The sequence below is a fragment of the Nelumbo lutea genome, chromosome 4 (assembly GCF_056320005.1).
Source record: "Nelumbo lutea isolate HS-2025 chromosome 4, American lotus-T2T, whole genome shotgun sequence".
Classification (NCBI taxonomy): Eukaryota; Viridiplantae; Streptophyta; class Magnoliopsida; order Proteales; family Nelumbonaceae; genus Nelumbo; species Nelumbo lutea.
In genome coordinates this window covers 85,444,139-85,468,395 of record NC_142687.1, presented here as the reverse complement: position 1 = coordinate 85,468,395, position 24,257 = coordinate 85,444,139, and the positions used below count along the sequence as shown (strand labels likewise).

Below are 24,257 nucleotides of genomic sequence, written 5' to 3'. Positions count from 1 at the left end.
TTAGATCAGATCAGAAAAATTGGAAACCTGACACCGTTTCACCTCAAAATCGCTTTTTGTCCAAAAACAGTTTATTTGGTTAGCAAACCACTGATTTGGGCGGTCGAACCGTCAACCCAAAGAACAAATTTTGACATTTTTTTGTTTTTCTAATTTTTTATTTTTTTGTCAAAGCGGGTCATCCATTTGGACCAAACAATCAGATTGTTCGACCCTATAAAGGTTCTCTATCTAGTCAAATTTTAAAAAGCTTGGATGGGGAGTGGGTGCCTTGCCTTAAGCTTAACTTGGCCCAAGCCCCGACCCATGAACCAGCTCAACCCACGACGCAACACGGCCTCATGCGGGCTCGAGCCGTGAGTCATGCCGACCTGACCCCCCAAATTATCCTAGAGGAGGGAGACACAACCTAGGACGCCTCATGAGCCAGCACGACACAACTCGCACTTTGTGTGGGCTACGTGTGGGTTGTGTTGTACTGACCCAACATGACGCAATTTATACCTCTACTTGAACCCGCCCAATACTAGGGACGAGGTAGGGAAATTCGACGATTATTTGTCTTTGATAAGGAGTGGGGTGCTTTGCCCCTAAACTTGACCGACATTCAAGAGTGATTACTTTGCCTCTCTTTGTTCATATTCAATTAACAATAATTATTTTTTATAAATCAATATTAAATGAAAAATAAAAATATTAAATCTTTTAGATTTGTTCGTGCATTGTACATGTACCTGCTAATAATAATAATAAAAATAGTTAAATTAAAGAAATAAACAGTTCAAGTTGAATTTAATGACCCGTATTGGGTTTGACATATAAAGGTCAAGTTATGTGAATCCGTAGACTGTATAAATGTCTTAAAAAATGACAATTTATAAACAGTAATAAAAAATGGTAATAAAAATCATTAACGTTGATTCATATGTATATATATATATATATATAATTAACTTTCCGTACTAAATACGGGTCATTCACTAGTTTTAGTTTGAATACAAATTAATCAAATTTGGATATACTGATATCCGATCCATTGGATCCTTTTGCAGCCTTATTTTATCCGAACCACCGCCTTCAATTAGCGGGAATGCCGAAAATTCGAAGATCGGATGGAGGGAGAGGGGGAGACTGTGAGAGACTAGAAACGCCGTGTTAGTGTTGGGTTCAGAATGCAGAGAACTTAGGCCTCAATGGAAGAAATCATCTCTCGAATAGCTTCAGAGCTCGAAACCCACCATGGCCTCAATGGCACAGATTCAGAAATGCCCATTTCAAGATCAGCCCTCTTAGATTTACAAACCCTGGCCGACAATGCAGTCGGCGCCGACGATACCGACGACATCGATCGCCTGTGGGAAGAGCTAGCGTCAAAGAACATCTCTCCGGCATTCCTTGTTAGTCGGATCACAGCTTCCATGGACTCCGGACCTACCGACGTCACTCTCTTAGCTTCCAAAGTTTATCTTTCGATTCTCCTATCTCCAAACTCTCCCGTTTTAACTTTGTTCACTCCTATCGCGTTCGTTTCGCTCCTTCGTTCTATCAGACGATCTTTCAAGCAGCATCGATCTGTCCCACCGCCTACGGCAGCACTTGACAATAGTGCCGGAATCAATAAGACGAATAGAAAGAGAAAGGGCGGTGGGAGGGGTAAGACTTCTCGCAATATTGTCAATGATACTGAGGACGATGTTGAAAGTGATGGGAACCGGTTTGATGTTAGAGTTCTATTCCCTATCCTCGAAAGACTAGATTCGGTGTTGTGTCGAATTCATCTCGATCGGTTCCCGGACAGTTTGAAGTCTTTAATTCAAACTGTGGCAGAAATCCCAGTTATGGCGCTCGAGTCATTCGACAATTCGGCTAGCTACCAGAGGTTGTCTGACCTGTGTTTCCGGATATTGAATGGGGTTTTGAAGCCCGAGCATGGAGACCAGACCATCGCGGCCACTGAAGTGTTGAAATCGCTGTCTCCGGCAATTCTTTTACTGAAATCGCAGGCCCGAACATTAGCATTGAGATTTGTGACACATCAGATGATGACTGCAGCTAAAGACTCTGCTGCTGTCAGGAAAGCAATTGCATATCTCCCTAGGTACTTGGTCCAAAAGGCACCCGAGAGGTCAGAGCCCCGTGCTTCTGCCGTGGAATCAATAATGGAGATAGTTCGAGCAATGGAATTTGACGAGCAAGTTGGCTTTATGGATTATACGGTGAAGATGACTCAGGGGAAGGCCAACCTGAGGCTACTAGCTGTCGATCTTATACCAATGTTTCTGATGTCATTTCCGGATCCATTGGGGGTAAACAGAGATGAGGAAGCTAAAGATTGTTGGGGGCAAAGGTGTTTGGTTGCTCTGATTCAGCGTTGTTCAGATGCAGTTGCGGGAATTCGAGCTCGGGCTTTATCGAACCTGGCACAGGTGGTGGGATTTTTATCTGCAGATGTTAGAAGCCAAGCTCGTTTGGAAGAACTGATGGGTTTGGGGAACGCTGAGTGGCAGAATATGGATGGGGGTCTAACTACACTTCTTAGGAAAAGGTGCATGGATGAGAAGGCAGCAGTTAGGAAAGCTGCCCTTCTTTTAATTACCAAGTCGACTGCACTACTAGGAAGGCCTGTGGATCAAGTCGTGCTCAAAACTATGGGTATTGCTTGCTCAGACCCTCTTGTTAGCATTCGGAAAACAGCAATGTCAGCTTTATCAGAGGTATAGTTGTTGCTCAATTTTATTTTACTCTCTCTCTCTCTCTGGTTCTTTTGTATCCCCTTTATGCATATATTTTGTGCTTCTGGTCTAAAGTTTCTCTTCCTGCATTTTTTTAAACTTCGGATTCTTAGTTGTCTCTGTAGGTATTTAGAAAATTCTCTGACAGAGGTGTAGTCATTGAGTGGCTTCAATCTGTTCCACGCTTAATAACTGACAATGAATCCAGCATTCAGGAGGAATGTGAGAATTTATTTTTGGAATTGGTCTTGGATCGGGTATCCAGAATTGGATCTTCAGGTTTGAGTCATATCAGAGATTGTTGTTCCAATCTGGATGCAGGGAAGAAAAATTTAGAAAAGAAAATTGCTTTGTCTTTTCCTGAAGGAGTGTTGGCTCTACTGAATGAGATTTCCGATGGAGAGGTCATGCCTTGTGTGAAAAAAATCTGTGCAAGTCTTGGAAAGAAGAAACGACTAAAACCTACTATTGCTATTGCACTCCAAAACATTATGAGGACATCTGAGTCTCTCTGGTTGAGCCATTCTATGCCAATAGAGAAGTGGACTGCTCCTCCTGGTGCTTGGTTTCTTTTATCTGAGGTGTCAGCATTTCTGCCAAAAGCGGTGGGCTGGGATTTTCTCCATCATCACTGGCAGCTCCTTGACAAGACTTCACCAGATGGTGAGGTTCGCAGCCCACCTTTGCAAGGAAATACTGATGAACAAGTTGAGGGCATTGAAATCAATTCAACTGCCTGGGCAGGAGATCGCGTTTTCCTCTTGCAGACAATTTCTAATGTTTCTATGGAGCTGCCCCCAGAGCCTGCAGCAGAGTTAGCTCATAACTTGCTGAAGCGGATTGAGGAGTTCAACATGCACTCAACAGAGGTATTTCTTGTCTGGATTCATAGACCCATGTTTCTATCTAGAGCAATATGTAAATAACTCATTCTCTACAGTTTCAACAAACACACATGTTTGTTTAGTTAGCTTAAATAATTAAGCTCACAATGGTCTTAAGTTTTGTTGCATGTGATACTTGTCTAGTTCACTGAACTGTAGGCTTTAAATTAGGTTCCTTGTTGCTGCTAGATGAATCTTCTTCTCTTGGACTAACTTCTTTACTTGCACAAATTCATCAAAGTGTAGGAATGCTTGCTCACTTATCATTGCAACAAGGTGTTGTAGCACAGTCCGGATCAGGTAGGCACACATGGTGAGCACATTGAGTACACATGAAAAATTTTTGACACCTGTCCCTTAAAATACCCTAGGCTGCCCTTGAAAAAGATTAAAAACAACTTTTGATGCAGTTGTCAGAATATTTATTAAGTGCTCATCGAACATGCTTACAATGCTGTGCCTACTAGATCCGGACTCATTATTGCAGCACCTCCACTAATTCCAGATGAATCTTTCTTTTTAAGATTCATCAGAATTTCCTTAACCACTTCCTACCTGGGTGTATTAGAACAAAAGTAGAAGGGGGCACAATTGATTCATATATATTGCCCTTCCTTTGTGCAGTTAGAGTTTTGTTTGATTCCTATCTACATAACCATTTCATATATGTTGTGGCAGGTAAATGCTCATGTAAAAGCCCTCAGAACTTTGTGTAAACGAAAGGCTTTGAGTCCTGAAGAGGGCGACAACCTTGTCTTAAGATGGGTAAACCAGTTGCTCTCTAAAGCATTAAAAGTTCTTGAAACCTACATTTCAGAGGCCTCGGAAGTAAGCAAATTGAATAGCTTTTTTACACCACCTAGAACCGGGGACAGAAAGGGAAAGAGAGTAGCAGCCACGTCTCCCTCCTTATTACGAACTGTCACCGCTGTATATACTATTGGATCATTGGTATTGGTTTGTCCTTCTGCAGATTTAAAAAGCATTCTTCCACTTTTACACACCATTATCACATCAGGGACTTCTGAATTAAAAGTGAAAAGATTACCTGGCTCTGCAATTCCCATAAAGCAGATAGCCCCTTCTCTCTATAATCAGTCATGGCTAACGATGGGGAAGATATGCCTTGCAGATGGGAAACTTGCAAAGCGTTATATCCCTCTTTTTGTCCAGGTTCTGCTCTTGGTCCTATATTGTTTGTTTGGCATGGTTCTGAAATCACCTTTACCTAATCATTAGGAATTGTGCTGCAGGAGCTTGAGAAGAGTGACTCTGCAGCACTTCGCAACAACATTGTGGTGATGATGGCAGATTTTTGTGTGCGATACACTGCTCTTGTTGATTGGTGAGGCCATAGGACACAAACCCATATAGGTTTTCATCCACTGCTTGACTTTTAAGTAGTTATTGCTCTTGAATTTTCAGTTACATATCCAAGATCACCAAGTGCTTGCGTGATCCATGTGAAGTTGTTAGAAGACAAACATTTGTACTACTTTCAAGATTATTGCAGGTCAATATATTTCTGGGGCCCTGACCTTAAGATTGTTGTTTTCATTAATAATGTTATTTTCTGTAGAAGGTTATTTTTGTGGAAAATGATTAAAGAGAATTTTCCTTAGGTGGAAAATGACATAATCCTTTACTTATTATCCTCACCCACAGAGGGACTATGTGAAGTGGAGAGGAGTGCTTTTCCTTCGATTTCTCTTGTCCCTTGTTGATGAATCAGAGAAGATCAGGCAGCTAGCAGATTTTCTCTTTGGGAACATCTTGAAAGGTTAAGGCACTCTCACAAATAATTTGACATGTTACATCTATGAGAAGGCCATTGGACTTTCTTGCATGCATGTCTGAGTCTGTATGTTTGTCTATGAGACTGTGCATGCATATGTCCATATAAGTGAACCATCTGTCTACAGTTATTGACATTTGCATGATTTTAACAGCAAAGGCACCACTTCTGGCATATAACAGTTTTGTTGAGGCCATATTTGTTTTGAATGACTGTCATGCACATGCTGGACACAGTGAATCTCAAGGTGTGAGAACGGACAGTCGGCTCTTCTCACTCCGGTAAGGTTGTCATGGAATTGGAGCCAAACAAAATAATTGTCTTGCGAATAATGATTGACTTTATGTAGTGATATTGTTTGCTGCAGAGGCAATGATGAAAAGTCTAGGTCACAACGGATGCACATTTATGTTTCTTTGCTGAAACAAATGGCTCCAGAGCACCTTTTGGCCACTTCTGCAAAGCTCTGTGCAGAAGTACTTGCTGCTGCATCTGATGGCTTGCTCAATCTTGATGATGTTACTGGGCAGTCTGTACTGCAGGTACTATTTGAATATCTGTTGGACTGAAGTGATAAAAATGATGTTGATTAACAAGAACTGTACCACATAGGTGGATCAAGTCAGATCCTGATGGTGATGAAATGATAATGTTGATTTCATGCATTTGCTGTGATTTATTTTTATGATAGGTAACAGAACAAACATTTTGGGGCCAACAAGTGAAGTTGGCCCCAAAACGCCACTTTACCACAATCCTACAGTAAAACCCAATTACTCAAAAGTACACAGTCTTTTGCCCTAGGGGCAAGGTCCCTAATACAAGTCAACTCTTGCTGCTCCTTCCTTTACTAGTGAATCAACTAAGGAATTAGCTGGTATTTCTATGCATCCAGATGAGACATCCATTTAGTTATAGAAGTTAAGTTTTCCTAATTTCTCCAATTAACTGTTGCAACTGCCAAGGTCCTGGGTAGGGGTGATCATGGGCCGGGCTGGGCTGGGCTTTGCACTTATGATAAGGGCTATAGCGTAGGCCCAGGCCCGGGGTTCTGGGCCTGAAACATAAGCCCTAGCCCAGGTCTAAATGGGCTCGGGCCTGATTCTGGGCCATTGTCTTTCATATATAAAACGTTAGATATCTATAATGTTTTATATTAAATGACATAACATGCATATAAACTTTTATTTTATATATTATATAATGTAAAATATTACATATAATATAAATTATACATGTCATGTTATAATATTTATATATAAATATATAATATAATATAAAATAACATGTATACATATGTATACATTATACACAAAATGTGTAAGTTTAAATATATGCGGGCCGGGCTTGAAGTATTAAGCCCAAACCTGGCCCTAAAATCTGTGGGCCTGATGTGGGCCTGGGCCTGAACACAAAACCCAGGCCCAAGGTCGGAATTTCCAGGCCAGGCTGAAATGATCACCCCTAGTCCTGGGTCACTACTCCTAAAACAACCTATCACTACTGTACAACCATCCTCTAGATCTATATGTCCTAGTGTCCTGCGCAAGCATAGAGCTTGCAGTTGGGATAATAGATTAGCTTTGATGGAGTCCCCAATGTCTAACCTGAATAGCTGTCAATATCTTTCCAAGCTGATTCCTTAAAACACCATATACTCTTGAAGCTCATGGAAAGCCCAAGCTACATATATCAAAATTTAGCTTAATGAAATTTAGAGGTGGTTTACTTATAAAAAGAAGAAGAGGTGGTTGTTCCCATTCCTGATGATCTTTGAAGCCTTCTGGTGGAAGATGATGATACATTGCCATTCCTGATGATGCCATTGGTGCTAAATGGCTAAAACTCGTTCAAAGTTTTAATTCAGTGCTTTTCCAAAGAGTGAAGCGAAGGGACCCATTTGATAGAGGCCTGTTCTGAATGTAGTAAGGGAGTTACTATTAACGAATAGCAAATGACAATTAAGGTACTCTTTTTTTGATCAATAACTGGAATTCATTAGATTAAAAGAGTTCTAGTTACAACACTCCAGAGAGAGATAATCAGGCTAACTCTCTCCAGGAAGATAACAAAAAAGTTCACTACCTTTCATTAGCAAATTCCCAATAACTGGAATTCATTGATTTCCAGTTCTTTAGTTAGCCATTTAATCTCCCTCCTTTCATTAGCAAATTCCCAAAGTCCACTACCTTATTGTAACCAACTTAAGACCAGTTTTGAGTCCCCTTCAATAACTAACTTTTGTATATTATGTTCCTTAGACTTCCTTATACCCCCCTCCAGTACTGCATAGACCTCAGCTTTAAGAGAGTCTCCAATCCCAATGGGACCTGAATACAAAGCGGGCATCTTCTCATCCTCATCTCTAAAAGCCCCTTCTACACCTGATGGACCTGGATTTCCCTCACTATTTCCATCGAAGTTTAGCTTTATAAGTCCACTTCCTGGTGGTGACCACACAGGACAAACTAAAGAGCGGGCGGGAGCAGAATTTGCCACCTCCAGCCAGCTATTTAGCAATATATCCATAGAAATATCAACAAACAGGTCCAAGTATTTCAGCCAGTGTACCACCCTCACTGTTACTACTTCAATAATGCTTTCTTTACTTCTTTCAACTTCAGAAAAATATCTGGTGTTCCTTTCCTCCCAAAGAGTCCAGCAAATAGCAGCCCTCACACATCTCCACATTATCCTTCCCCTTTTGTTTGGCCAACCAAAGAACGAGGGGCTAAACAGACTTTGAATGTTTGGCGGTGGGGTCCACCTGCAATTAAAGAACTCTTTACTCTGTTTTCTAATAGGGTGCTAGGTATGGAGGCATAGCTAAGTCCTTGTAGGCCCGAAAACCATAGGGAGCTTAGCATGCACATCAATGAGCTATTGATCCAGTGTTTGTTTCTTAAAGTTGGAACTAGCAAATACACATTAGTGAAACCCAAGGACTCTTTAATGAGTATATCTCTTATACTTACATAATTAAGATACTCAGCCAGGAACTACAGAAATCTAATGCATAGTTTTCAAGGTGCCAAGGCGAGGCTAGTGACAAGGAGGCACTTTCTTGCCACTCCTTGTTGCCTAGTCTCCTTGGTTATATATAATCTTCACAAACCGACAACCATCATTCACAAGTAATTATCTATAATCTTCATAAAAAGTATAAACTTCATAGTAAATCAACACATTCATGGGAAGATAACAAAAGAAAAAGCTCAAAAAATATAGGGGGAGTGCCTTTTTGTCCTAATAAAATTGTGTTGATTGGACAAAATTTTAAGTTCTTCCTTGCTTATTGATTCAAGTTTTCGATCTTTGGTGGTTCAAGACAGCATACACCAACTAGGGATGATCATTTCCAACCCTACCTGGCCCAATTTGGAAAATTTTGGTTTCAGGCCTAGGTTGTGTTTAGGGCTGGGTGTTATGGGCCCGCGCGTAGGATCTTGTCATGGGGCGGTCCACGGGGGAAACTCCTAGCCTTCCCTTGCCCTTCCCTTTGCGTGCTGACCCTATGGTGGCGAACTAGGGGGTGATTTGTCCAAGAGATCACCCTAACTCTCCTAAGCTCTTTTCTTGATCGAAAATTCAATGCCTTTTCTTTAATTCGTGGCTCCTTAAATAGGAGATTACAGAAGGAAATTCCTAATTAAACTCAAACTCCAACATGAACTCAAACTCCTAATTACCTACTCCTAATGGTAACGTAACTATTACTTAAGATAAGATAAGATAAGATAAGATAAGATAAGATAAGGATAAGGATAAGGACTGGTGTAGCTGGCGGCGAGTTGGTGAGCAGGGCTGATGTGGCAAGATAAGCGTGGATAAGGACTGATGAGCTGTCGTGTGGGTCTTGCCCTACCGCCGCTGTCGGCGACGCGCGCGTCTCACAGTGGGGTGTGCTGAGCGCTGTTAGGCGGTGCGCGCTGCTGTGCGGCGCTGCCGGGTGGTGCGTACTGCTGTGCGGCCTGCTGTGCGTGCCGTTGCCTGTGACTGCGCCATAGTGTGCTGCCTGGCAATGTGTCCATAACATCACACCCCTCCTGGACAACGAGCTTGTCCTCAAGCTCGAGGGTTGGGTAGGCGTTGTGAAGGTCGGTGTAGGGAATCCAGGTGGCCTCAGCTGAGGGTAGTCCTTCCCATTCTACGAGAACCTCGAAGGTACCCTGATTGATGCGTGACTGGACAAGAGCTCAAGGGTGGAGGATGGGTCTACCGTCCTTTAGAGGAGGTAGAGAAGGCACATGCTCAGGGGGAATCCCTGTAAAAGGCTTTAGTAGGGACACATGGAAGGTGTCACAGATTATGCTGTGCTCCGGTAGCTCGAGTTGATAGGCAACCTTCCCTATCTACCGTAGAACCTTGAAGGGCCCGTAAAATTTTGGGGCTAGCTTGGGGGGGCCCCGACGCATGAGGGAGAGTTGTCGGTAAGGCTGGAGCTTCAGCCAAACGAACTGACTTTGCTCGAAGGTGACTTCGCGGTGGTGCTGATTGTAGGCTTGCTTCATGCGCGCTTGTGCTTACTGTAAGCGTAGGGAGACTTCAGTCAGGAGGGCGTCACGGTCTTGGAGACTGCGATCTACTTCTTCCAACCGTGTGGAGCCTGGTTCGTAAGATAAAAGACGAGGAAGGTCTCGGCCATACACAACCCGGAAGGGAGTCATGCCAAGGGAGGAGTGGTAGGACGTGTTATAGTAGTATTCGGCCCAAGGAAGGCAATCCACCCAGCATTGTGGTTGGTCCCCTATGAAACAACGGAGGTACAACTCTATGGTACGGTTGACAACCTCCGTTTGCCCGTCTGTTTGTGGATGGTAGGCGGAGGAGAAAGCTAGGGTCGTGCATTGTAATCGGAACAGCTCCTTCCAAAAGGTGCTGATGAAGACTGGTCCCTGTTGCTGACGATGGACTCGGGTAGCCCATGCAGGCGGAAGATGGTGTGAAGAAGGCGTGGGCTACAGAGATTGCGCTGTATGGGTGGGACAACGGAATGAAATGGGCATACTTGGAGAAGCGGTCCAACACTACGAATAAGACTGACTTCCCTCCGACTTTAGGCAAGCCTTCAATGAAGTCCATGGAGATATCAGCCCAAATCTGTGTTGGAAGTGAGAGGGGCTGTAGGAGGCCTGCCGGGTGTAAATTCTCCCATTTTTGTTGCTAGCATGTGGAGCAGTTTTGGATGAAATCCCTAACTGAGCCGCGCATACCCTGCCAATGAAAATCGGCGCGGACGCGGTGTAACGTCTTCTGAACCCCTTCGTGGGTGGCGTTATGGATGCTGGCGATGACGGCTGAAATCAATGGGGAATCTGCTGGGAGATATACCCTCCCTTTGTACAACACAAGTCCCTCGTGGAAGGACCGGTTCGGGTTGGTTGTTCCGGACTGTAATTCTTGCACCCGATCCCAAAATGTTGGTGATTGGGGCAGTATGCTCCTTAGGGTCTCTAATAGGGTAACGCGGGGCTGGGAGATCGCGCAAAGGTGTATTGTGTCTTCATCACGCCTAGATAGTGCATTTGCGGCCCGGTTTGAAGCCCCCTGTCTTGTGGTCTACGCGGAAGTCAAACTCTAGCACTTTACTTGCCCAGTGCTGTTGGGGTGGAGTAGTAAGCCGCTGCTCAAGAAGGTACTTGAGGCTATAATGGTTTGTCTTGACGACGAAGGGTCTGCCCCACAAATATGGCCTCCAGTGTTGGACGACCTTGGCAAGCCCGATCAATTCACGCTCGTAGGTTGGTAGCTTTAGGTGCTGGTTTGCTAGCTTGTGGCTGAAGAAGGCTATGGGGTGCTCTTGCTGTTGCAGCACTGCGCCGATGCCTATGTCAGACGCATCGCACTCAACCGTAAATTCTTGGTTAAAGTTTGGTAACTATAGCACGGGGGTTGAGGAGAGTGCATCTCTTAATTTTGTGAAGGCGGCGTCCGCTGCTTCATCCCACTGAAATGCATTCTTCTTTAACATCTTGGCTAACGGGGCAGCCAAGAGTTCGTAATCCTTTACAAACTTGCGGTAGTATCCGGTGAGCCCTAAGAACCCGTGGAGAGCCCTAGTGGACTGAGGCTTGGGCCATTCTCGAATGGCCTGAATCTTGGAGTCATCTACCGAGACTCCTTCCTTGCTTATTATATGTCCTAGATAAAGGACCTGTTGCTCTCTGAAGGAACATTTGGTTCGTTTTAGGAAGAGCTTATGTTGGCGTAGCAGCTCCAGAACCGTCCGTAGGTGACGAACGTGCTCCACCCATGATGTACTGTAAATCAAGATGTCGTTAAAAAATACTAGGACAAATCTGCGGAGGTGGGGTCGAAATACCTCGTTCATCAAGGCCTGAAATGTGGATGGAGCGTTGGTGAGACCAAAAGGCATAACCAGGAATTCAAAATGGCCGTAGTGCGTTCGGAAGGCTGTTTTCTTCACGTCTTCGGGGGCCATTCGAACCTGGAAGTAGTCTGACTTGAGATCCAGTTTAGAGGAATATTGAGACCCGTGGAGCTCATCTAGCAGTTCGTCCACCACGGGAATTGGGAACTTGTCCTTGACGGTCCTGTTGTTGAGCTCCCGGTAGTCTACACAAAACCTCCAGGTGCTGTCCTGTTTTGGCACCAACAAGACTGGCGAAGAGAATGGGGAGCGGCTTGGGCGGATAATACTCTGCTTCAGCATTTCTGTACACTGGTTCTCTATCTCGTCCTTCTAAAGGTGTGGGTAGCGGTACGACCGAACGACCACGGGTCCAGTCCCTGGCATTAAGGGGATCCGATGGTCACATGATCGGACAGGAGGAAGGCCCTTGGGTTCTGAGAACATGTCGGGAAAATCAGCAAGAAGTCTCTCCATCTTTGCAGCGTGCAAGGCGTCGCCATGGAAAGTATGTACTTGTGGTCTTTTTGCTCTCATCTTGGTCCCTTTCCATGTGACTTGTCTCCCATTTAGGTTAAATGTCATGGTCAAGGCACTGAAATCCCATAGGATAGGGCCGAGGGTGATGAGCCACTTAATTCCCAACACTATATCGAACTCGTATAGGGGCAATACAAACAGATCAGCACGGAATGGTTCAGAATCCACTTGTATTTGGATGTTTCGGTAGATCCTCGGGCTGTGAACTCTCTCCCCATTTGCTATGGCTACCTGAAGCCGTGGTCGGTCTTCCACCGGTAGTTTCAGTTGGCGCGCAGCTTGCTTGCTGATAAAATTATGTGTGCTCCCCGAGTCCACCAGAATCCATACCTGTTTCCCTGCCACTTGGGCCTGCAACTGCATGGTTTGGGAGTTTTGCATCCCGATGATGGCGTGGAGGGAGATCTCGGGTTCTAGTGTTGTCTGCTCTTCTTCCTCCAGTTCATCTACCAGGAGGCAGAACAACTGCTTGCAGCGGTGGCCTGCGGAGTACAACTTGTCATAGTTGAAGCATTGGCCCTTGGCCTGACGTTTCGCCATCTCGGCTCTGGATAGACGTTTGATGGGAGATGCTGTCGTGCTGCTCCCTATGCTGGTTGTAGATCGGGGAGGGTTACTGGTGAAAGGCCGTGGTTCCCTGTTGTCTGCTAGTGAAGACCCTCCTCCAGTAGGCTTTGGGTTTGTCCAAGCTGTTGCTGGGCATCCCATGCTGGATGGCCCTCGGCTAATCTGTAGTTTGCGCTCGAAGGCTCGGGCTAAATTCATTGCCATGACCAGGTTAGGCAGGCTCTGCATCTCTACGTCAACTCGCAGAGGTTCGGCTAGGCCAGTTGTGAACATATCCACCTGCTGGTTTGGGTGTACTAAAGAGGCTCTGGCGAGAAGGGTCTGAAACTGTCACTAATACTCTGCTATGGTCCCGATCTGCTTGAGGTTAATGAGTTCCCCCAAGGGGTTGCTTGTTAATGGGGGTCCGAATCGAAGGAGGCAGTACGACTTGAACTGCTCCCAACTAAGATTTGGTTCTTCCTACTCTACTCGGTAGAACCAAAGCTGCGCTTCTTCGGTCAGGTGGAATGTAGCCAGGCTGACCTTGTCCTTCTTCACCGTGCGCTGATTACGGAAGAATTGCTCACAGCGGTACAGCCATCCCAGTGGGTCATCGCTGCTGCTGTATGAGGGAAACTCCAGACGACTGTACTTGGGTATGACCGCTGTAGCTGGGGTGGCGTCCTGTCGTTCACTAGAGCATTCGGCCCGATCTGGGCGGTGGCTGTGGTTGGTGGCCGCCTCTTCAGGACTCCTTTCTCTAGTGGCGAAGTATAACTCTAGTAGGCGCCGAAGCTCCCTAACATCCTCCTTGACTTCTCTTACTTTTGCGTGATTTTCCACCAGTCGGTGTTCCAGTTCGTGGACCTTGGATGATAGCTGCTCCATGTCGCCCATGACGCTAGGCTTTGATACCAAAATGTTATGGGCCCGCACGTCATTACGGGGCGGTCCACGGGGGAAACTCCTAGTCTTCCCTTGCCCTTCCCTTTGCGTGCTGACCCTATGGTGGCAAACTAGGGGGTGATTTGTCCAAGAGATCACCCTAACTCTCCTAAGCTCTTTTCTTGATCGAAAATTCAATGCCTTTTCTTTAATTCGTGGCTCCTTAAATAGGAGATTACAGAAGCAAATTCCTAATTAATCTCAAACTCCTAATTACCTACTCCTAATGGTAACACAACTGTTACTTAAGATAAGATAAGATAAGATAAGGATAAGGACTAGTGTAGCTGGCGGCGAGTTGGTGAGTAGGGCTGATGTGGCAAGATAAGTGTGGATAAGGACTGATGAGTTGTCGTGTAGGTCCCGCCCTATCGTTGCTGTCGGCGACGCGCACGTCTCATAGTGGTGCGTGCTGCGCGTTGCCGGGCGGTGCATGCTGCGCGATGCCGGGCGGTGCGTGTTGCGCGATGTCGGGCGGTGCGTGTTGCGCGCTGCCAGGCGGTGCGTGCTGCTGTGCGGTGCTGCCGGGTGGTGCGTGCCGCTGCTGTGACTGCGCCGCAGTGTGCTGCCTGGCGATGTGTCCATAACACTGGGCTTAGGCATGCATCAAGCTAGGAAATTTTCAGGTGGGCCTAGATCAAGCCTGTAAAATATTATATATTTATATAATATATAAAATTATATTTTATATGCATTTATTATATATATTATATAATATTATATATGTTTTATGTTATATTATATTATTCTATATAATAATTATTATATGACTCATAAAACATATATTGGATATAACATTTTATTTTATAAAGTAAACATTAATTTATTTACACGTAAGTGTTGCATGAGCACCCCATGTTTGATAATGATTTACAACTTGACACATTCCCACGAGTCAACTCATGTATGGGTTCATAGCTTATTTGCCTTGATTAACAATTCTTTAATAGATGAATGCAAAGCTTCCATTTCCAAAATTTATCGATGTGGGACCTTGAATGCTAGGTCGTTAGCCTTTTGGTTGAAATGAACAAGTTGACATTCAAGGTCCTACCTCGATGAATTATGAAGTTGAAAGCTTTGCATTATCAATTCATCTATTTAATAATAGACTTCTGTGCAAGCTGGGTGACCATATTATTTAATGTCATAGGCCCAAAGTCTTGCCTAGCCTAGCTTGGGCCCATGCAACATTTATGTATATTATATTTTATATAATATAAAATACTATAAATATCTAAATATATTATTTAATGCCATAGATCCGGGTCCAAGCAATAGCCCTTGTCATAGGTGTTGAGCTCTGCCTAAGATCACCCCTAACACCAACATATGTGATGATTGAACTCTAACAATTAGGAAAAAAAATAAAAGTAGTATATAGACAATTATAAAAAAGTAGTATATGGACCCACAAAATGAATGTTTTAGTGTAGTAATGTCTATTTTATTTTTCTTGGTAATAATGAAAGATAAATTTTATTAATCAAAATCGGATTGCATTCAAAAGCTGATGAGGAATCACTAGGGGTGCAAGTTGGGTGGGCTGGGTTGGGTTTAAGCTCAACCTAGGCCCAATGGGCCAAAGGCCTAAGCCTAGCCTGTGCCTGAGGTCAAGCCTGAATTGTCCAACTTGGGCCCAATCCACACAAAAATTTGATGCACTTGGGTTAACTCAAGATTGGGTTGAGATAGTGTTGGTTAATCAGCCCACAAATTTGATTGTATGGTTACCCAAAGAAGTATGCATGTATGCATGCAAGTGTGTGTGTGTGTAGTATATACATGGGTTGGGTTTGGGCCACCTAAGGGCTAAACCTGGGCCTGGCCAGAAAAATAATTTTTTGGGTCCAAGCCCAGCCAAAGAACTTAAAACCCAAGCCCAACCCAACTATGTATATACTATATATACACACACAACACAACATATTTGCATGCATATATGCATACTTCCTTGGGTAACCATACGGTCAAATTTGTGGGCTGGTTAACCAACATTATCTCAACCCGGTCTTGAGTTAACCCAAGTGCATCAAATTTTAGTGCGGATTGGACCCAAGTTGGACAATCCGGGCTTGACCTCAGGCACATGCTAGACTTAGGCCTTAGGGCCATTGGGCCTAGGTTGAGCTTAAACCCAACCCAGCCCACCCGACTTGCACCCCTAGTGATTCCTCATCACCTTTTGAATGCAATCTTATTTTGATTAATAAAACTTCTTTTTCATTATTACCAAGAAAAACAAAATAGACATTACTAAACTAAAACATTCATTTTGTGGGTCTATATACTATTATTTTTTTCCTAATTGTTAGCCCAACACATGTAAAATTGTGGGTTGGATCGGTCCATGCTTGGGCTGGGCCTACATAAGTTGCACCACTAGGAGTCACCCCAAACATAAAAAACAAAATATACAAAACTTTCACCTCCCAAATTTGAGATTTAATAAAACCCAAAAGTTACATATTCAAAATCCTCCTTTGTGACACCCTCAAATTTTGGTAGTAACATAATCCAGTTCTTAAATCTTTTTCCATTAAAGAAATCAACTTGGTCCTTGTGTTTTCCAAATTTCGCAACAAATAGCCAAACGAATATAACTCCACAAATTTTTGCCTTTTTATTTCCCCTTAGAAAGGGGCAATAACCAAAAATTCTTTAGGCTATCTTGGATTCCACATATCAATGCTGAAAAGGCTAAAATAATACCCTTAGACATACTTTGGGAAACAATAGCCAAAAATCAAGTGCATCATTGTAAAAGGATTTTTTTTTTTTAAATCCCAAATAATATTTAGATAGCTTTTAACCCAAATAAGTAGCTTGGCTAGTGTGCTAGCTAAATCATAAAAAATAAATAAGGTCTCATGTATGAGAGTTCCCTCTTTTTAAGTGGGAATGACAGGTGTCCTTCGCCTAGGGGGAGAGGATAGTTGCATAACTAGCCCACTCCCTATTTAAGCTCCTTAAGGGGAAACTAGAGCGTGCTCTTTGGAGAAAATTGTGTCTCAGAGCATACCACTCTCAAAGATTCTTAAGAAAACCAAGATAAATGGAGAAGCAAAGAGAAGTTCTTAGGGGAAGACGAGGAAGAAAAAAAGAAATCTCACTAATACATGTAGGTAGAAGGAAGGTCATCTTTGTAAATACTTCCTATATATGTCTTTTGCTATGTATCCTTCTTCTTCTTCTTCTTCTTCTTCTCTCTCCCTTGTTACTTTTAAGAAAAGAAATAGAGGGAAAAAAACCATCTAGATCAAGTTCTTTTGCTTGGTTGATTATAGTCCCTCTATCAAGACAAGTTAGGGATTAAACCGGCATCTACAGATTTACAAAGGCTGATTATGGTTCCCTTTATTTGAAAGTGAATAGCAGAGGGATAAAAATCATCTACAATCAAATATTCAATTTGATTGACTACAGTTCCCTTCTTGTATACAAAATCCAAAAGATTTAGGCTGTCTATAGTTAGAATTTCATCTGATTGACTACAATTTGTGAAGAAAGGAGTGGGAAGGAAATCTTCTTTGTATCAAAAAGAAAAGAAAGAGAGAAATGTATTGCCGTGGAGTTTCTCAATTGTCTTCTTTTCTCATTCTTGTACACTTTAATATGTAAAAGAAATGCAAATGAAAAGTTCTTTTTAAGAAGTACTCTATTATTCTTTTCTTTTGTTCTATGCATTCATTTCTCTAAGTTAGAATCAAAAGGTGTTCTCTACTTTCTTGTGGAGATGTAATTAAGGGGAATAATCCATATGATCCCCTGAATGGGCTTTACCCAAAATAATAAAAAACTCAATCACTCTATTGAGTGAATTACGTTGCATGAGAATTTATTAAAATTTCACTCCAGCAATCACACTCTCCTCTTTGGCTAAAGTAGTACAGAAAATTCTTAGTAATGTTTTTATTGTTATAATCTCAAAAAATAAAGAATATAAAAGTATATCATTGGGCCACTAACAAAATAGGTATGTGATAAAGTGAGGTGTCTCTTCATGCGTTCCTTGTAGCCTTGTAGGCTAGGAGTGACATTTACAGTTATGATCTAATATTGAAGCAAATCTGACCTAGGTAGGCTTGGAGGAACAGAAGGTACTGACCAACTGTTCACCTCACTGTAGAAACAGTTGAAAATGGAGAAAATAAATGTAGAGTGAAGCTCAAACCTCTTATGAAAATTCTTCTCCTCTTTTTTAACTCTATACTGAGAAAATAAAGCTCTCCAATAACTCAACAAAAAAGACCCAAAAAGATCTTACGACTCTTATCACTACTATCTATCTATAGTATAGGTGTGGTTATTAAGATGCCAAGTCAATGCTGGGAGATAGCTGTGTGCCTTGTTGCATAGATGACTAGGCACCTGCTTAGGCATTGCCTAGGTGATGATTCTTTATATAAAAAAGGGGTTGGTTTTTACTTATTTGTTTATTCTTTTATAAATTAGTTTGTTTGTCTAGTTGGCTTAGCATTTTTTTTATTGGAAACGGTAAGTTCATTACTGTAAAATTAAGATACAATTGTCAACCCCTAAGATAGGAGTTGAGCTCAACTAATTTGAATTACAGAACTGCCCAGAACAAACTTTCCCTCACTATCCCTTGTTTGGCTAAGGTATCAGCCAGACCATTAGCTGATCTTCTTATCCACTTGAAGCCTGCATCAAACTCCCTTGTTATATTGAGGATTTCCCGTATGGGCTGTTAATACATCCATGCTCCCAACTTGCTTGATTGCAGCCAGTCTATTAACAATTTAGAATCTCCTTCTATCTCAACTTGGTGTAATCCCAATTTCTTGAGCTTTATGGATTTCAAAAGCCCAGAATAGTCCAACCAAAAGGGCCTTAATAAATCCTTCCGCAGGAGGCAACCAAAGAGAAAGTGCCGGTTCCTTTCTTGAAGAGCTTCTTGCCACCTCTCCCCATTTCCTCCAAATATCTGCATGGAAAACTGTGAGAATGTCCTCATTTCCAGTGCATCCAATTATCAAAAAAAAAAAGGATGTGTTTGTGCATCCATGTTTTCAGACTCTAGGATATGCATTGTTTTCTACTTCCCAGGTTCACATACATGCAACACTTTTAGATTCCTGAACAACTAAAAGACTCCCTTGAAGATATGACCATATTGGAAGCTTCCAAATCTTGTTCAGTAGCCTCTTTCTTCAAAACTTCAGCTGGATTTGTCCTAGAGTGAGATTTATAGTTTCTAGCTTTGCCAAATGACCAGACACCATGCAGAGCAAGCTTGAAGGGCTTAATATGCTTATCTACGATGTTGGGATAGATAACTGAATTGCTTGATAGCCTAGATGCTTCTGAAACATGACTAGATCATGGCTTCTGCTGTTTTATTTATTCTACTTGCTAGCAAAGATAGAATTCTGGAATCTGGAGTTCCATTCCCCCATGTTTTCTACATAATAGCCACTGTGATTGGATATCATTCCACTTTCCATGCCATTTTTTTATTGGTTTTATTGGGGAGTGGAATGTCATTGGGTGGATGGGTGTAATGCCATGTCTGCTTTAGTGTAATAAGATTTTAGCTGCCAAATAGAATAATTGGTTATTTGCATGCCCGATTTGATGGTTCCATGCTTGAGACCTTATGGTCCATTGGAGCAGGTATATGCTTGATTTAGTACTTGCATGTAAAGAGATCCGGATCCAGTCCAACCGTGGAACTGCAACTGAGTCAACAGAAATGGATGAGGAAGGGGGTGATGGTGGAGTTACATTGGCTGCTGCAAGAGGGAGGTTAGCAACACAAGCAATTAAAAAGGGCTTGATCCAGAATGCTATCCCCATATTCATAGAACTAAAGCGGCTTTTGGAGAGCAAGAATAGCCCTCTCACAGGTTGTCTGATGGAGTGCTTAAGAGTACTTCTCAAGGACTACAAGAATGAGATTGACGAGATATTGGTTGCTGACAAGCAGCTTCAAAAGGAACTCTTATATGACATGCAGAAGTATGAAGCAACCAAGGCCAAGTCTACAGTAACTGAGGCTGTTGAGACCATGCAGAGAGCCAATAAATACTGTTCACCCCCAGGCCATGGGACTAGTATTTCCAGAATTGCTAAAGAATCAAATATTCACGATAGGTTAGCTGAGAAGTTGGGAAGTGCTGTCAAAGTTGCATCAGCAATGGCAGATGTGGCAGCTGCAGCCACGGTTAAATCTGTGTTAAGGGAAGTGAATCGGGGTACATCCACCCCACAACTTCGTTCCATTAGTATGCCCAAGCTCAAATCTTCTATGGGAGGAACACTTACTAGAGGAGATCGTCCCCTGGATGTATTGGAATCTTTGAGGAGAAGACAATCGTTTGATTCTGATGAAGAGAGTTAGTTTGTTTTCTCAACCCACTTTTCATGTAAAAGTTATTGATACTTGGCTTGCGTCTTTGAGGCCTTACAAGGTAGTTTCTTCTACTCAGCCCCAGGGACTTTGATATTTAGGATGTAAATAATGTTTCTATTTCTACATTCTATATGATATCTTTCAGTAAAATGTATGTTGAAATCTTCTTTCAGATTAAGATATTTGAAAGAATGTTATTGAAGCTAAGATGTCAAGAGCATTGTTAAGAGTTTTTATCTCGAGTATCAATCTAACTAAACTTTTTGGATTCCACATGTGCTTGTTTTGAAATATATTTTGGAGATGGGCCTTTTCTTCACCCTTCCATTAAATTTAATAAATGATTTGCTGAGTATTGGTTATAGTGTGCAACAAAAGAAGTGTTGAGCCAGATTAAAGCACATATCGAAGTGGAACATTAGTTTAGGGCCTTTAGGCTAAGATCTCAAAAGGGGACAAATTTGGTCAACTATATCATGGACAACTTTGCATTATCTAATTGATTAGTTGTAACAGCCTTTCAAGGATTAGTTGCATTAATCCAGTATGGCCATGTCATTCTCCCATGTGGCTTAAAGAATGTAGTAATGCAGCATGTCTACTTAATGCCTTACTAGCAAACCTCTTTCTTTTCAAGAAACAGTCAGGAGGGTTCTATTATTAGCATCTTAGCATGAAAGATTAGAAAACAGTCAGGAGGGTTCTATTAAAACACATTTCTTCTCAAAAAACCTGTGTAAGTTTGCTTTTTGATCCGTCTACCTTTCCTTGGCGCCATTGGAGAGGAAGATTAATGTGGAGGTGTGCAAGTGCAGCTTTGCTCTGGACAGTTGGGAAGTAAGGAACTCCAGAATTTTTCAAGAGAAGGAAAGAAGCATACAAGAATCAAAGGACTGCATATTACATAGGGCCATTTTGTGTCTGAATTCTTTGGACTTATTATTATTATTATTTTTTGATAAAAGGTAAGGTACATTTTATTGATAAGAAGTACTAGTATAAAAGGCCCCCAATGGGAGCACCTTAGATGGGGAAACAGCCCAAACATAACAAGATTACAGATGCCATAGGCTCCTAGAATTTAGTCTAGCCCTCGATTGAGCAGCCTGAATTCCCTTCGGGGCAAGGTTCAAAAAATCAATTTGACACGCCCTGTATTGGGTGCATCGTATCGTATCTTTTGGGTCCTGAAATACCTGTTACCCCACCCTTTTTTAATTTAAAAAAACCATTTTTTAACTCCCCAAAAACCAAAATTTGAAAAAAAACTAAAAAAGGTAATTTCTGTGTATCTAAGTACCGACACGCAGAGGCGTATCGATACTTTGAACCATGCTTCGAGGCCGAGACCCAAGAAGTCAACTTTCCAAAAGAAATAGATATCAGGTCTTCCGGATCCTTATAGATATTCTGAAATAGTCTTTTGTTCCTTTCTGCCCAAATGGTACTGATGACTGCAGCCAGAATGGAAATCCACACAGCTGAAGCAAGCTTTGACAATCCCTGTAGTCCCCAGCTCCACAACATCTCCTTCACCGAAGCTGGCATTGACCAAGCAAGACCCACTGAACCGAGAAAATGATTCCAAATTCTAGCAGATATTGAGCAGTGCAGAAACAGGTGACTGTTATCTTCCAAATCTTTGTACTTATTTCACCAGTTCTCTTTTAATGATCTTTGGAGGCATTGAGCAGCAGTGGCAAGTAGCACCTCAAGAAAGAACAAGGTGTATATGAGTTGGACATCCCCTCCTGAAGGTTTTATGAAATTGAATTTTGATGGCAGTAGTCAAGGTAAACCAGGCCCCTCTGGAATGGGAGGGGTTATAAGGAATGAAAGTGGTAATGTGGCTCTCTTATACTCCGGTACACTAGGTGTGGGGGACTCCTCTAGGGCAGAATTACTAGCCGCCCTCCAAGGGGTACAATTTGCAGTACAACTAGGAGTGCAACAGCTACTAATAGAAGGTAACTCTAAGGTGGTGGTGAGGTGGCTGCAGAACCCAGAGAATGTAGTCTGGTGTTACAAAAATACATTGAAAAAATTCAAGTGGCTGACAAGGAATATATTTATAAGGATACAATCGGTGGGGAGATCAGCTAATGCTATGGTTGATAGCTTAGCCAAGCAAGGGGCAAATAGGGATCAATTGTATTGGGCATAGGTGTAATTTGTTTTCTTTTTAGTTAGTTGAGGTTGTAGTTCGTGCCTCTCCCTAGTTGCAGCTTTTTCTCTTCTTTCTATAATAAAATCTTCTTATTCATAAAAAAAGATATATGTGCATATAGCAAAAATGTAAAAGTAGTTTAAGTGAAGATGCTAGCCCTGCATTTGAAGGAGAGAAAAAAAAACTGAACAGAAATGGGCGGCAATAGCTTGTGACCAATCCTCACAACATGCAGTACAAATTTCATATGGTAATGAGGACAGGTTATATATCAAATTGCGATTACTTCTAGATAAAATGTTTAAAAAGTGCAAGGCGCAAGGCGGGGCACGCATGCCTTTTTGGAGCAAGGCGTAAAATTGCAAAAGATTGCTGAAAAATAAAAATAATAATAAAATTCAAAAAATGCAAAAAGTTCAAAAATATTAAACATAATATTAATAAGAAATATAAACTTAAATTTTAAAATTAATGTTTTAAAAAGCCTATTATATAAATCTAAAATACATAAACATAACAAGTAAAGCATATTCAAATGAAAATTTAAAAATAAAATAAAACATTTTCAAGCACATAAAGCCCACAATCTCCTTTTTTTTGCTCAATTGCTTACTTCGAGTAGCTAATGTGATGTAAAATATATTACAGTCCTGATTCTACAAGTCGCCTTTGTGCCATGCCCCTCGAGGCAATCCCAAACAAGTCTGCTCCGGTTCGTTCACTCACTGAAGCTCTGAGAACCCCCTATTTGCTAATGTTGTTTATTCATTCATCTTAATACAATATCTTCTTAAAAGACAATTAAAATTATAAAATCATTATTTTTTGTGTGAGAATTAAGAATTTAAGACCTTAACATGGACTTGCTTAATGTTGTTTATTCATTCATCTTAATACAATATCTTCTTAAAAGACAATTAAAATTATAAAATCATTATTTTTTGTGTGAGAATTAAGAATTTAAGACCTTAACATGGACTTGCTTGGGATTGCCTCGAGGGGTGTGGAGCCCCCGGCCCAGCTGCTAGGTTCAAAAAAAGCAAAAAAAAAGTGTACAATTTTCAAAAGGCATATGCCTGGGCCAAGGCGCATCAGGTGCATGCCTAGGTGCACCAGTCATGTGCCTTTTGAAAGTGTTGTGCCTAGGACCTGGGCGAGGCACCTACCCTAAAATGCGCCTCACCTATGCGTCTAGGACCACCGTTCAAATCCCTAGAAATCCAACTCGAGAGAAGGTAGATAGGGATAAACTCCTGGTCAAGGTAGCCTGTCTCCTTTAGCATTGATTCAGTTGAAATGCAGATTAGCTGACTTCTCACTGCTGTATCCTTGTAAGGTAAATCATTTAGTTTTCTCAGATTAGTTTGTTTTCTCTGACAGTCATTTCCTTTTAGCATTGATTCAGTTGAAATGCAGATTAGTTTACTTGTCACTGCTGTATCCTTGGAAGGTAAAGCATTTAATTTTCTCAGATTAGTTTGTTTTCTTAGTCATTTCCTTTAGCATTGATTCAGTTGAAATGCAGATTAGTTTATTTTCTCACTGCTGTATCCTTGGAAGGTAAAACATTTAGTTTTTTACATTATCCAGTACTTGGTTTTTGCTGAGGTCCTAATGTCTGGCAAGTTGAAAACTATTCTTCCCATCATCTGATTATGACGTGTATTTGCACATTCTGTAGAGAATTTGATGCCAAGATAAGTGAACTATAAATTTTCCACTATTTGAGTCCATTGTGAATTGTGAAATTGAGGCTGAAAGCTAAAATTTAATGTTACTATGGACCATGTAGTTTTTCAGAATTGGTCCATCCCCAATATTTGTTTTGTATTGCAGTTTGCAGGGCAAGGAGTGAATTACTGTTTCATGATGGCTATTTTGCTTTTAATCATATTTATC

At 41.9% G+C, this 24,257-nt stretch overlaps 1 protein-coding gene across 1 annotated transcript; it reads left to right on the top strand.

Annotated features, from left to right (window-relative positions):
• The first annotated feature begins 1,070 nt into the window (after positions 1-1,070).
• On the top strand, positions 1,071-20,455 carry LOC148861477 (binding protein). The gene is made up of 10 exons (XM_088982397.1): positions 1,071-2,714; positions 2,858-3,601; positions 4,295-4,789; positions 4,870-4,961; positions 5,042-5,129; positions 5,282-5,396; positions 5,566-5,692; positions 5,779-5,953; positions 8,355-8,367; positions 19,470-20,455. Exons 1-10 carry the CDS (start codon positions 1,194-1,196, stop codon positions 20,177-20,179), a joined length of 4,080 nt encoding a protein of 1,359 aa, XP_088838523.1. The 5' UTR covers positions 1,071-1,193; the 3' UTR covers positions 20,180-20,455.
• Positions 20,456-24,257: the final 3,802 nt, after the last annotated feature.